The sequence below is a fragment of the Saccopteryx leptura genome, chromosome 1 (genome assembly GCF_036850995.1).
Source record: "Saccopteryx leptura isolate mSacLep1 chromosome 1, mSacLep1_pri_phased_curated, whole genome shotgun sequence".
Lineage (NCBI taxonomy): Eukaryota > Metazoa > Chordata > Mammalia > Chiroptera > Emballonuridae > Saccopteryx > Saccopteryx leptura.
In genome coordinates, this window is record NC_089503.1 from 3,907,105 (window position 1) to 3,921,943 (window position 14,839).

A 14,839-nucleotide genomic window follows, 5' to 3' on the forward strand; every position below is an offset into this window, starting at 1 on the left:
TCGGTCGAGCAGGAAGGCTCGCGCCTGAGTTCAGGCAGCGTCGGCGTGCCCCTGCGGCTCGCTGGCGGCATGCCCCCGAGCCTCCCGCCTCTCCCCACCCAGGGGACGGCAGCGCCCATGTCCCCCCGCCGGCCGGGACTGAGCTGGAACGTCTCCTGTCCCGGGAGGACCCGGCAGAGGCTCCGATGTGATTGCTCTCTGCAGGGTGTGGTTGGGAACGGGCCGGGCCGGGTCCGCAGTGCAGCCTGCTCTGTCCGGGCCGTGACCCCCTCCTTCTCTCTCCGCCCGCCCCCGCAGGCCAGCCTTCCCGCCGGGTGCCAACAAGGACGCCCTGTCCCCCTTCGAGTATGCGGGGCCCCGGCGGAAGCTGTACAGCGCAGTGCCCGGGAGGCTCTTCGTTGTGGTCAAGCCATACCAGCCCCAGGTGGACGGCGAGATCCCCCTTCACCGCGGCGACAGGGTCAAAGGTCAGTGTCCACGCAGGCCCTCTGTCTTTGGGACCGGGCCAGGCCACGGCCCCCTGTGGAGAGCACGGAGCCCCAGGGGCAGGCGGGGAACAGGGCGATGCTCACCAGGCATTCTCAGGGGACGCAGCCTCGGTGTCCCCACTGTCCACTGGGGGAGACAGCACGCCTGTGTGGAATGAGGCCCCATTGCAGAGAGTGTGGGGGAGGGGACAGACGGGGACGCCGACCACAGGGCCCCTTTCCACCTGGACACGCTGAGGGCCTCCCGGAGACGTGGGCGCGGGCCCGGAACAGGACGTGTCTTACTGGGATTCGAGGAGGGGTGTCCAGGTGGACGGTCTGGCTTGAGCCACCCCGCTGGAGGTCTGCCCTGGCCGAGGGGGGAGTCCGCTGGGCTGGAGGGAAGGGTTCCAGGTGGACGGTCTGGCTTGAGCCACCCCCTGGAGGTCTGCTCTGGCCGAGGGGGGAGTCCGCTGGGCTGGAGGGAAGGGTTCCCGAGGCAGAACCCCAGGAAATGCGGCTGAAAGGCATTCTGACGGCCGCCAGGCTGCCAGACCGCGGGGTGGACTGCTCCCAGCCAGGGCGCAGGGGGGCAGGAAGGGGAGGCCCTCACGAGGCCCTGCAGGACGGCAGCGGGGGGCTGTGGCTGCGGCCGAGGTCTGTGGCGCCGAGGGCCACGGGAGGGGCGTGGAGACCGAGCAGATGTGGGCTGCAGGCCGCGGGGGGGCAGCTGACCTCACTGGGTAGAGCAGGAAAGGGCACACCTCACGTGGCCACCGTGTCCTCCCTCCGCCATCAAGGGCCGGCTTCCAGAGGATGCCTGGCATGGGCAGGAAGAGGGGCCCCTGGAGGCAGGGGGGCCAGGTTCAAATCCTGCTGCCCCCCAGTCTCTGTGTGGACCTGCGCCCGTAGTGAACTCGCTCCTCCCCCGTCCGGCCCAGTGCCCCTCGTGCTGGCCAGGTGGAGCCCCGCAGCTGCCGGACTCCCGCGGGCCCCGCGGCACGTGGGTCTGAGCGTCCCGTCCAGTGGCCTCGGCGCGTCCCCGGGGGCCCTGCGCGGTCCCTTCCCATCCTTCCCTTCCCCTGGACTGTTCCCGCTGAGCGTTCCTATGACTTCAAGTCCCCTCGCTCTTCCCTCTGCGATGGCCCATCAGCGAGCTGTGAGGACCCTCCTGTGAATTTTTAAATTGCAGAAACGACATATTTAAACCCTAGCGTTTCCACGTGTATTTTTTTTTTTTAATCTTTTATTTGCCAAGACTCCCTATTGCTCTGCAGAGGGTTTTTAGCTTTCCAAGGACACGTGTTGGTTTTACGACCTCGGGGTTTGTGGGATCGTCGTCTGGGATGGCACCGGGGTCATCCCGGGGTTCGCTTACTCGATTTCCTTGTCTCTTGAGACGGGCTCCCTCCTCGGGCCTTCATGCGTCCTGTGACCTGCTGCTGCGCCTGGGCGGCGGGGGGTTAGGGAGCGGCGAGTCTGGCCCGGGGCAGTTTTCTTTCTTCCTCTTCAGCCAGTCACAGTGGTGACGGCTCTGGGCAGGCTGCCGTCTTGGTCTTGACCTTGAGCCAAGCTGCTCTGGGCCTGTCCCGGGCGTGTGTTTTCTGGGCTCGGTCGGAGATGGGGGGAGGCTGCATTTTCCAGCCCTCTGTGGCTCTTTCCCCTGGGGTGGGGGGTCGCCCCCGTCCCCGTCCCTCTGGGGTCCGTGGTCTCCTCTGACTGACCTGTCTGGTGCTTCAGGCTACAGAGGCCGCAGGGCCTTTCCCCCGGCCCTGCCGAGTGGACTTCACTTACTCCGGGCTCTCTCCTATAGAGCGGCCCTCCCTCACGCCCACCCGCACCCCTGCCCCAGGCCCGCCAACGGCCCTGCACGCCCCGGCACCTACAAGGGGTTGCTTTTCAGTCACACTCGGGTTTCGTGGCTGCACGCTGCGGTTGTGGCCCACAGGGTCTTTGTCACGCCCAGACACGCAACCCCTGAATTGTTCCAGCAGCATTTTTTTTTCTGTAAACTTTAAAATGTTGAATATGGAGATGGTGAATGTGAAAGCTCACAAGGCCTGCCACTTTGAATCTGAGGTCACCACGTGTCCCGGGGCCAGTTCTTTCCCCCGGGACATTCGGTCATTTCCATCGACCCACAGCAGCACGGTGCGGCCAACACCCCCTCTGGGCACAGAGTTGCTGTCCACGGCGGTCTGGCAGCAGGGAGATACTATGTCCACGGGTCCGTCTCTGCTCAGAGGGCCCCGGATAGAGGGGATCACACTGGCTGTCGAGCGTGCGGTTGTCCCTGAACAGTGGCATCCGCCCCGGGGGCGCTGCCTCCACCGTGCGTCCTTCTGTCCCCCGGCCTGCCCTGCAGTGGCGGGAGGGCATCTCTGGACAGCTGTGGCAATGCCCAGAGCTGGCAGGCCAGGCGAGGCCTTGGGCACCTTCCCGCAGCCGCCCTCAGGGGTCCCGTCTGCTCCAGCCCGCGCCCTTCACTGCCTCCTCCCGGGCAGACAGCGGCCGTGGCTCTGCCGGGCAGGGAGCGCCCCCTCTTATGGGAGGGAGGTGCCCCCATTCAGAGACAGTGGTAAGGACAGCCCCCCGGGGCTTGCCTGATTACTGTTGGATGATCAGAGGCAAGTGAGTCCCCTGCTCTGGCTGTCACACTCAGGGTGACGTGGGCCTGACCAACCAGGGGAAGTGAGAGGGAGGCCCAGGCTGACGTGGACGCAAGACTCAGGAGTCCCTGGCTAGGGCCTCAGCTCTCGTTTTTTTCAAGCTGTTGCTGCTCAGCCCTGTCAGGACAGGTCCTAACATTCACAGTAGACATTTAGAACCCGAGTCCTTGGGGACATGTACCCCAACCTGACTTTTTTAAAATGAGGGGTGCCCAGGAGCAAGGGGGCGCCCGTCCCGGGTCCTTGGGGGTGGGGCATGGAGGACAGCCCAGACGGCTCGGCCCAGGGTGCCCGCATGCTCGCCCAGACGGCTCGGCCCAGGGTGCCCGCGTGCACGCCCAGACGGCTCGGCCCAGGGTGCCCGCGTGCTCGCCCAGTCGGCTCGGCCCAGGGTGCCCGCGTGCACGCCCAGACGGCTCGGCCCAGGGTGCCCGCGTGCACGCCCAGTCGGCTCGGCCCAGGGTGCCCGCGTGCACGCCCAGACGGCTCGGCCCAGGGTGCCCGCGTGCACGCCCGGTCGGGATTCCGAGCAGGATGGGAGGGTGGCCCGTGTGCACGTCCAGTCGGCTCGGCCCAGGGTGCCCGTGTGCACGCTCAGACGGCTCAGCCCAGGGTGCCCGTGTGCACGCCCGGTCGGTATTCCGAGCAGGAGGGGAGGGAGCACAGGCTCAGATCTCCCCTACGCTCGCCCCGAGCACTCGGTCAGTCCCTCCTCAGTGACCCCAACAGGGTGGGGTGGAGAGGGGCACGGAGCATCGCAGGGGGTGACACACAGCCACGGTCCCCACAAGCCCTGGTGCCTTGCCGAGCCTATCCGGGCCGGGTAATTATTGTTAGAGTCCAGTGTTCAAGGCGGGACTCGAGTGTCTGGAGGAGAGTGGTCCCGGGTAGTGACCGGCAGAGGGGACAGTTAGACTGGACCTCCTTCTCCGCCTTCATTCCAGCATGGCCGTGGGGCACACCTGGACGGTGAGCGGACGCACTGTTTATCCTCAGGGTGTGAAATGTTTCCTCCCGAATGACCCAGATGACCGATCTGTGGGTGAGCCCAGCTCAGCCCCCTCTCCTCCACTGTACAAGGAACGGCCATTCCCCCCCCCCCCCCGGGCACCCGTGTGCCGACAGGACAGCCATCTGACCCAGCCCCGAGAACGGGGGAGACAGACCCCAGGAGTGCTGCCCAGGGGCGTGGCCACGTGGCCCAGCGTCCGTCCAAGGCCTAGGGACTCACACGCGGCTGCTTAGACCGGGAGGACCTGTGATGCCGACCACCTTGCGCACAGAGGGTCCCCCGCGGTCCCCAGAGTTCCCCGCCCACCCTGGACCCCCATCTTCCTCTCGTCTCTGTAAGAGGAAGCAATCCACTGGCTATTGCTTCACCGGAAACCCAGGGCCCCCGGGTCCTCTCTCCGCCCCTCACCCGCCCCCATCTGGCCCCTCAGCAGACCCTGTTCAGTCCCTGTACCTCTGCAACCAGCCCGCTGTGTAGGGTCCCCGAGCTGGGGGTCCCCGAGCCCACGCCTCCTGGGGCCCCTGGGATCTGCCCCCTCCGCTCCGTCACCCCAGCTGCAGACAGCCTTCCGTCCTTTCTCTTGGTCTCGGAACAGCGTTAACACCGGGCGTGTGCGCTTCCTGCCGATCACAGGGGGAGCTGGGCCGCGCTGTCCCCGGCGGGGGCCTTCGGAGGAAGCGAGCGGGCAGAGGGGGGCTCCGTGCCCGGGCTCACGTGCCTCTGTGTCGCCCACGGTAGCCCTCTGAGCCGGGCAGAGATGTCCCGCTCTGGCAGACGAGGACGCCGAGGCGCGGAGATCACGGCGCTTTCCGGCCTGTGGCGTAGGGAAGCCGGGCACAGCGCTTCCTATGCGTTCCGCCCCCAGGGGACCCTCGAACGCTGCCAGGACTGCCTGCCCACAGCTTCCCAGGAAGGAAGCATGTCTCCTGCACTGAGGGCCCTGGCTCCGGTAACCCGCAACACAGCACCGCCCTGGGCTGAGCCGGCGGGTAACCCTGGGTCCTGGTCTGCTGGGAAGTCATGGGTGACGACCGGTCGGTGGGGAAGCCTCGGCTTTGGGAGGAGATGCTTCCAGCCATTAGGATCATCCTGGTCAAGCAAGCAGCTGGGGGGGGGGGGGGCTGCTTGTCCGCCTCATTGAGGCCATTCTGCACGTTATCAGGCGAAGGCGTATAAAGCGGATGTTTTCCCTGCCGCTGACCTTCAGAAGTCTCGGGTCTGGCTGTTCCTTTTATCTGGCCTTGGAGATTGAAATGAGAGGTGGAGGGAAACATTGACCTCCAGGATGGTGCCTTGGGGAGCACGTGGGTCCTTGCACCCCTCCCCCAGCCCGTGCCTCCGGGGGGGGCATCGCTCAGCCCCACCCCGCACAGCATCCCTCCGATTAGAAACAGTGTCCGTTGAGATTAGAAACTGTCTTCTCCGGCAGCTGTTCACTGAGGCCGTGTGCCCCCAGCCCTTCGCCCGGGGAAGGGAGGCCCCGCCGTGCAGGCGGGGGAGGTGTGTCTGCAGCCCGGCTTGTCCCTCCCCGTTCCCGCTGTGCAGAGCACCCCGCCCCGAGGGGAAGCCCGCCACCCCTGCTCTGGGGGATCGCAGACCCTTCTCCTCGCAGGACCATCCTGAGCAATACGTTCTTCACTAATAAGCCAGCACGCAGAAGGGCCAGGTCTCCCTGGCACCGGTGCCAGTTCATCCCTTTCTCATGAGTCCAGGTGGCCCCTGTCCCCATGGAGCCACCACGGCCTGCTCTCCCGTCTCCTGCCGCCATTCCCCTTCCCTTCATCCTGGTGGCCTAGCGCCTGGGGACCCGGCGTGGGAGGGACAGACATGACCTCATCCCTCCTTCTCCCCTTTGAGGGGGCCTGCCCCCGTTACCAGACTCCCGGCTCCACCGGGACACGGTGGCCACGTGACGCTGGGTGAGCTGTCACGGTCCCAGGACATCCGGTGCTCGCACTGTGTCCCTGCGGCCTAACAGGCAGAGGGGACGTGGGGACTGCGCTGCCACCACGCTCAGCACTGTCCTCCCCCAGGGACACTCTGCCTGGTCCCCTCATCCATAGTGTGGTCAGCAGCAAATGGACCAGAGCCCAGCCGCCAACCTACCCCATGCCCGGCCGATGACACGCCGGCCTCGCTGCGGTCCCCCTCACCCCCAGCGGCCTGCCTGCCACTGACGCCGGCCTTTCTCTGTCTCCAGTTCTGAGCATCGGCGAAGGGGGCTTCTGGGAAGGCAGTGCCCGCGGCCACATTGGGTGGTTCCCGGCCGAGTGTGTGGAGGAAGTCCAGTGCAGGCCCAAGGACATCCAGGCAGGTAAGGCGACCTCTCCGAGGCCCGGGGCGCGGCCGCGGTGTCGGCGGTGGGTGCATGGAGCGTGCGGAAGGGGTCGCCGGTGCGCCATCCCGGGGAGGGCCGGGTTTCAGAACAGGGACTTCTCTAGCAGGCCGATGCGCTTCCTCTGGGCTCTGTCGAAACCGGACATCAGTGTGCAAGGCAGCATGGAAACTTCTTAGTTAGGAGGCTGCTTGGTCCATGTGCTGGAAAACTTGGATTGAATGTTTCAGCCATCAAAAAAAAAAAAGCCTTTTCTGGTTGATGAAAGGCTTGAAGCCTCCTTCTCGGTCTCGCGAGCTGATCTCATGAACAGGCAGCTTGGCTGCTGCAGAAGGCCTCTCCCTGACCATCCGTGAGAACCCCGCAGTGGGACGTCTCCGTAGAAACCGCTCAAACGCGGGCTGCTGGTCACCAGGGAGACCGTTCCCCATGGCTCTCGAGACTCCCCGGGGAGCCTTGCTGAAAACCATTTTATGATTGCTGGCCGAGAGATCGCGCTGGTTAAAACGTTAGGAGGAGACCACTTCTATTAAATGGTATGAAGTGAAAACAGGGGAATTGGGAGAAAGCGGAGCACTGGGCGTCTCTGGGAGGCGCCTGGTCCGCGTGCGCGCCTCTGGTGGCGGCGGGCCTGAGCCCCGGTCCCCGTGCTGCGTCTGGGCGCGGCCATGTTTGCTCTGGGTCCCCGTGCTGCGTCTGGGAGCAGCCATGTTTGCTCCGGGGCCCCGTGCTGCGTCTGGGAGCAGCCATGTTTGCTCCGGGGCCCCGTGCTGCGTCTGGGCGCGGCCATGTTTGCTCTGGGTCCCCGTGCAGCGTCTGGGAGCAGCCATGTTTGCTCCGGGGCCCCGAGCTGCGTCTGGGAGCAGCCATGTTTGCTCCGGGGCCCATGCTGCGTCTGGGAGCAGCCATGTTTGCTCCGGGGCCCATGCTGCGTCTGGGAGCAGCCATGTTTGCTCTGGGGCCCCGTGCTGCGTCTGGGAGCGGCCACGTTTGCTCCGGGGCCCCGTGCTGCGTCTGGGAGCGGCCACGTTTGCTCCAGGGCCGGCTTTGCTGTGCCCTCCTGGGTGGACCGCTGGCTCCCCGGCTGGCTCCCCGGCTGGCTCCCTGCAGGCAGGTTCCCAACCGGCTCCGAGTCGCTTATTCACTGGAAATGACCTGTCTGCGCGTTGAAGTGCTGGCCGCAGGTGACATCTGTACCAGGTCGGGGACCAGGGACGTCGTAGGTGAGAAGCAGGCGTGCCCCGACTTACAGCAGCTCACCTCCCTGCAGACCGCAGCCCGGAGGGTTGACGGCAAGCTGCCGCACGTGGCCGTGGGACTGTGCGTGGAGGGGGCTTTCTGCGGGAAGTTACCTTCTACACCCCTTGTGCCCCTGCCCCATGCTCCTGGTGTCCAGACCCCTAGAGCACCGAGAGGGAGGGGGCGGCCTCTCAGCCCTCTGTGTCCTGATGCAGGACGGAGTGCGTGTCCGCGGGCCTGCCGTGTGTGGGGAGTGGAGGCCAGCCGGCGTGGCACGTGTGTCTGACTGTAGAACATTCTAACTGCGTGAACCAGGCCGGGCGGCGTCAGCTGCTGTCCCAGATAAGCCCACAGCTCAGGTGGCTTAATGCAGCCTGCGTTTCCTTCCACCGGCCCCTGTGCAGCGCGGTTCTCCTGGTCAGCCGGTGGCCACTTCCCTCCGCAGTACGACTCGGGTCCAGGCTGGGCCCTTCTCGGGGACCCTCTGCCTCCGGCCGGCAGGCACAGGAAGGGTGTGCGCAGAGATCCTGCCCACGGTGAGGGGCTCTGGCCCTCGGTCCCCCTTGTCGAGGGCCAGTCGTGCGAACTGGATGCCACGGGGGCTGGGCCACCTGGTCCCCAGCCAGCTGTCAGCACTGGGTGATGACCAGTCACAGTTCTCCGGAACCATCAGGTATGGATGTGGATGGAGACTCAGATACGTGTACACATTACGAGATTAATTTGGAGGAATTGGCTCGTGCTGTCACTGGGGCTGGCAAGTCTGACACGTGGAGCAGCCCACAGCCTGGAGACCGGGCGGAGCCGGCGCTGCAGCCGGGAGGTGGCAGGATTTCTCCTGCCTCCGGGAAGCCTCAGTTCTGCTCTTAAGGCCTTTCACCTGATTGGGCGAGGCCCACCCACATTATCACGGAAAGCCCTGTCTCTTTACTTCGCGTCAGCGGATTGGCGCTGTTGTTGGCCACGTCTACGAAATAACGTTCATGGCGACGTCTAGACTCGCGGTTGGCCGAATGACTGGGTGCGTTAGCCCGTTCAGGTGAACACACAGGACGGACCATCACGGTGACGGACCCAGCCTGAGGGTGGAAGGAGGGGCGGCTCCAGCCTCCGCCCTGCGGTGACCCAGGCTGCCCCCTTCCTGGGCATCGTTTCCTCCTCCGTCAGGCCCAGGCTGGGCTGCGATGGCTTGGTCCCTTCTCCTTAGAATTCCACGACTGAGCTGAAGGAAAGAAGGGATGCCCCCAAAGACCACCCCACTGGGGAGTAGGGCTTCACCCTACACGTTTGGGGGACTCAGACACTCAGTCCCTCGCGGTGGTGTGCCCACGTCCCTGCGGGCAGGCTCCGCGCTGTGGGTCTCGGCGCTCGGGCAGCCCCGTCGTAGGCCTTGAATCCTCGTTTGTTTGCTCGCCTCCGAGTCTGAATGCCTTTCTGCGTGTTGGTTGACGGCTTACGTTTCCTCTTTCATTGCATGCCAGTTCGGGTCTTTTGCTCAGTTTTCTTTAGGGTTGTTTATTTCTTACTGATTTGTGGTCGCTCTTTGTACACTGCTCACAGAAACGAGGGGGTCCGGGCCCGTGCAGCTGCCCCAGTACAGTGCATTTTCACCAGTGACATAAAAGTTGGTTTTGCATCTCACTTGCGTAAACGACTTTCTTTGACTTGTTATTTGCTTTTCTGATGTTCTTGTTTAATAAAAAAAAAAAATCAAATGCTTTTTCTATCACTTCATATTTATTTTGAAATATCCCTTAATTTTTGTGAGCAGTGTATAAGCTTCAAGGAAGCTGTGTGTCAGGGACAAACATTTGCAAACACCTCTTCCCAGACCACGGCTGGTCTCATCCCTGGGAGGCTTGCGGGGGGGTGGGGGGGGGCTTCCACACAGCTCCTGGGGCTGCCCACCCTCTTGGCGATGTGGAGGAGGCCAGCGTGGGGGCAGGGCTGCCCGCAGACAGCTCGAGTCTCATCCCGTTGCCTCCTGTCTGCTAGGTACTGTGAACGCCCCTCTGTCCATGCGGGGGACACTGGCTTCCCGTCTCACCTAGTGATCTCACGTGTGCCCTCTAGAAATAAGTGTGTAGGAACAGCTGCCTTCGCCAAGCCCCGCCCTCCTGCCCTGGGGTGGCTGACCGATGCCCTCGGAACTCAGTCATCCAAGTTAAACTGCAGTTACCTCGGGAACCTCCGAGAAACTCAGGTGGAGCTAGTTGAGAAGTCCAGCTCATTCGACGGTGACTGGGTGGCGGGGGGTGGGGTGGGGGTTCAGACCTGCATGCTAGGGGCTGGGTCCTGTGGGGAGCTGCAGGCTCTGCCCCTGCGAAACCCTGATTTAGGGTTTAGGGGTCTGCTGTTTGGAGGAGGAGGTCTGGGTTCGTGGTGACCGGGGACTGACCTCCTGGCTCGTGGCAGAGCTGGGGTTTCCAGATCTGAACACCTGACCTTCTCCCTGCTCCATCCCAGCTCGGGGGCTGTTCTGGTCATTGTCACTGTTTTTTAATTAGAGGTGACAAAACCCCAGAGGCCCCTACAGCACTCCCCTCCCCGGCAAGGGGGGATTTATTAGCTTATATAATTTAAAAGGCTAGAGGCTGGCTTCAGGCATAGCTGGATCTAGGTGGTCAAACCATGTCCCAGGGAGCTTCCTCTCCATCTCTCGATCCCGATTCCTCCATGGTGGCTTTATTTCCTGGCCAGCTCGCCTCTCGGGTTGGTCCCAGGAGTGCAGGCTTTTGTCCTCTGAGGTCCAAGTGCAGCCTAAAGAGAGTCGCTCTTTCCTGCCTGCTCAGCACACGTCTAGGATCAGCCCTGCCTCGGCTGACCTGAGCCACACGCGGGCCGCTGGGTGTGCTTGAGAAGTGAGGCTCTGCGGGTCCGGGATGCAAAGGGACGGTCCACCGAGGACGGCCGGGACGCCGTGGCCAGCGGAGGGAGGCGGACAGCCGCTGCGCTGTCCCTCCAGCAGGGAGCCCGCAGAGAAGGCCACGGCCGCGACCTGTCCTCTCCCAGCTCGGAACACTCCCCCGGGAGGCCACGCGAGGGTGGCAGCTGTCACCCACATTTCTGGGTGGCTCTGGTTGGTGCCCTTCGTCTGGGCAGGGGCTCGCCAGGTCCTGCTTTTGAACAGGAGTCCCGTGAGTCACCGCGGCGCGGTTGGTTCCAGAATAGCATGTTTTTGTTATCTTTAGGACATTGGACAATACAGGCCAGTGACTCTGTGAGCACAACTGTAAGCTGAGAGATTACTAAGCAACCAAAGGGCCAGCCCCGGAGCAATGACCAGCTGCCCCCTGACGGAACGTCCAGTCAGAGAGGGCTGCGCGTCATGGCCGCTAGAAGCTGTGGTTTTGTTAAACTGCTGGGGCAGAAGCTTGCCACCCCCTGTCTTTCTTTTATGCCATTTTTTTAAAAGGCACTCGGAGCCTCGCTGCCTGGGTGTGCACACCCGTCTGTAAGCAGCTGCTTTGTGGATTAAACACTACTTTCCACACTTGGGCTTGCCCCCAAAATAGAGTTCTGCCGGGTCTGTCTGTCTGTCTGTCTGTCTGCCATTTCCGGTTCCCTCAGGGGGATTCAGTGCTCGGCGATGCTCTGGGACCCAGGCCCTCCCCGCCCCTTTCCTCCCATGAGCGGGGCGGTCGCCTCCGGTTATCATGGCAACCGGGCGTCGCCGGTGCCTGGCCCTGCTGTCCTACCCCCGTGCCCCCTCCTGCCTCCACAGAGCATGCAGCTCCGTCCGGAACGTCACCCTGTCCAGCCGTCACAGTGGACTGTAGGTCCTGGAGGGGCAAGTGGTGTGGCTCAGTCTCGGGGTGGCAGGGACACTCTCACTCCTACCCTGGGCGATGGCTGGGGACAGCACAGTCCCGTCACTCTGCCGGGGCTGCCGGGACCAAACAGCACCGCCTGCGGCGTTCGAGCAGCGGACACTGCTCTCCCTCCGTCCCCGGAGGCTCAGGTCCCAGGTCGGGCGTCGCCGGGGCCAGTCCTGGAGAGACCGCCCTTCCCGGCCTGCAGACGGTCTCCACCCTGTGTCCTCGCGTGGCCTCCTCGGGGCACATTTCTGTGTCCCTGTCTCTTCTGACAAGGGCTCGACCCTGTAGGGTTAGGCTGCCCCCTACGACCCCACAGAACCCTAATGACCTCCCTGAAGACCCCACAGAACCCTAATGACCTCCCTATGACCCCACAGAACCTAATGACCCCCCTAAAGATCCCACAGAACCCTAATGACTCCCCTAAAGACCCCACAGAACCCTAATGACCTCCCTAAAGACCCCACAGAACCCTAATGACCCCCCTAAAGACCCCACAGAACCCTAATGACCCCCCTAAAGACCCCACAGAACCCTAATGACCTCCCTGAAGACCCCACAGAACCCTAATGACCTCCCTAAAGGCCCCACAGAACCCTATTGACCTCCCTAAAGGCCCCGTCTCCAAACACCGTCGAGTCGTACCGGGCGCCAGAGCGTCCACCTGTGAACCTGGAGGAACACCGTTCGGCCCGTAGCCGTGGTGAAGGTGCACAGCCAGGCCCCAAGCCCCGTTCCCCGGCTGCTTCCCGTGGGGCGTTCCCTCCCTCTGCTTCCCTCCTGCCGCACAGTCCGAGGGCAGAGGCTGTCCCGTGACTCTCCCTGAGGAGGCTGCCAGCTGACCTGTCGGCCTTCGGGAGCCTGGGTCATGACGCCTCTGGCCCTCCGTCCTGTGTCCCGGGGAGAAGGCCCACAGCCCAGCCCCAGAGAACACACAGCGTTGCGTTCCAGGACTCTGAAGGCCACAGGCCTGGAGCCAGAGCATCACCGATGCCTTGCTGTGTGACCTCAGACAAGTTACTCAGCCCCTCTGGCTGCTGCTTTTGCTCTGTGCAACAGCAGAGGCGGTAGCACGCTGACGGCAGGGCCGCCGTGGGGGTGGGGGAGTCCCTCACGGAGAGCTCCCAGAGTAGACTGGCTCTCAGACCTGCTCACTGACGTGGGCTGTCGGACCCTCGTCACCCGACATGCCATGTCTGCACGTACACGCCAAACGTGCGGAGAGCACACAGGACCTTAGGGCAGGACCTTAGGGCAGGACCTTAGGGCAGGACCTTAGGGCATGCCCTAAACCCCCTGCCTGGCTGCCATCTTCCCACGGGGGTGATGGATGAGCTGGGACCTAGAACTTTGAGCTGGAGCAGATTTAATTGGTAGAAAGGGTATGAGCCAAGGGGATCACAGGTGAGGGCCTGTAGGGTAGTATGAGAACACTCAGTTGTGAGGTGTGTTGATTGACATGCATCGCTTCCCATGAGAGCAGAGAACCAGGAGAATGAATGGGTGGTTGAGTGGGTGGGTGATGGATGGATGAGTGAATGGATAAGTGATGGATGGATGGATGATGGATGGATGGATGGATGGATGATAGATTGATGGATGGATGATGGATGGATGGATGGATGATGGATGATGGGTGGATGATGGATGGATGATGGATAGATTGATGGATGGATGATGGATGATGGGTGGGTGATGGATGGATGAGTGAATGGATAAATGATGGATGGATGGATGGATGATAGATTGATGGATGGATGATGGGTGGATGATGGATGGATGATGGATAGATTGATGGATGGATGATGGATGATGGGTGGGTGATGGATGGATGAGTGAATGGATAAATGATGGATGGATGGATGGATGGATGATAGATTGATGGGTGGATGATGGGGATGATGGATGGATGATGGATAGATTGATGGATGGATGATGGATGGATGGATGGATGGATGATGGATGGATGGTTGGATGATGGATGGATGGATGATGGATGGATGGATGATGGATGGATGATGGATGGATAGATGGATGGATGAATGGATGGATGGATGGATGGATGATGGATGGATGGTTGGATGATGGATGGATGGATGATGGATGAATGGATGGATGAATGAATGGATGGATGATGGATGGATGGATGATGGATAGATTGATGGATGGATGATGGATGGATGGATGGATGGATGGATGGATGATGGATGGATGGTTGGATGATGGATGGATGGATGATGGATGAATGGATGGATGAATGAATGGATGGATGATGGATGGATGGATGATGGATGGATGATGGATGGATGGATGGATGGATGGTTGAGTGGATGAATGGGTAAGGGGATGGTAGATGGATGGATTAGTGGTGTATAAGTGAACGGATTGGTAGATGTGTGGACAGATGGATGGATAGACGCATGGATGGACCTTTCATGGGGTGGTTGCAGGTGCCCTCTCTCCCTCTCATTCACAGGTCACCCCAATTTCAGTTGTGTAGCCCCTCCTACTTGTGACCTTTCTAACACTACTCGATGAGATTTATTCAAAACCATAGAGTACGTGAACAGTAGGGGAGGCAACAAGGTGTTACGAAACCTGAAAAATACACTGTTGGCCTCACATGCAAGGGTCTGTCTGGGTCTTCGGCCCCTGGAGATTTTTAGGGATCAGTTCCCTCAGCCAACCCGGATGCACCATGGCCTCAGACCCTGCCCGCCCGCCCTGCCTTCCAAATCCAGCAAGTGGGCCTCACCCTGCCCCTGAAGAGCTAGGCATGGCACTGGGGCCCAGGCGTCCTGCTGGGGAAGCTGGGGGCCCGTCCTGCTGGCCTGCACCCTGAGAGACGGGCTCCTGGGGGCCCCGGAAGACATGTGGTTGTGGCCCGTGAGAGGTGACGCAGACAGGCTGTTCCCCATACGTGCGGGTGGCCACTGACCTGCACGTGTCAGACGGTGGGGACCCTCTCGAGGACTCTTTCCTGGCACCTGGGCACCCAGTTTCGGGACGGTTGGCCGAGGGCCAGGAGGCCCATGTCGCTGGAGCCCCAGCGGGAGCCAGGGACCACCCCTTAGAGTACGCAGCGGCTCGTTCTGGAAAACAGAAGCCATCAGATGGTGCTCCGTGACTGAGCTGAGATGCTTTTGGCTCCTCTGAAATAGGAAACAGGAAACAGATCCAGGGAGAATGAATGAATAAATATTGGCTCACGGGCCGCGTGCTGAGAAGGCTGCAACCACACGTGGGCAGGTCCCTGTAAGGCGTGCATGTGCAGAGCGGGCGTGGACAGGCCAGCCTCC

General features: G+C 62.2%; 1 protein-coding gene across 1 annotated transcript in view; it reads left to right on the top strand.

Annotated features, from left to right (window-relative positions):
• SHANK2 (SH3 and multiple ankyrin repeat domains 2) overlaps window positions 1-14,839 on the top strand; it is a 428,650-nt gene that overhangs the window by 179,928 nt on the left and 233,883 nt on the right. Inside the window, exons 17-18 of the mRNA XM_066359996.1 lie at window positions 298-467; window positions 6,349-6,462. Coding sequence (XP_066216093.1) covers window positions 298-467; window positions 6,349-6,462 — 284 coding nt within the window. The remainder of the gene's footprint in view (window positions 1-297; window positions 468-6,348; window positions 6,463-14,839) is intronic.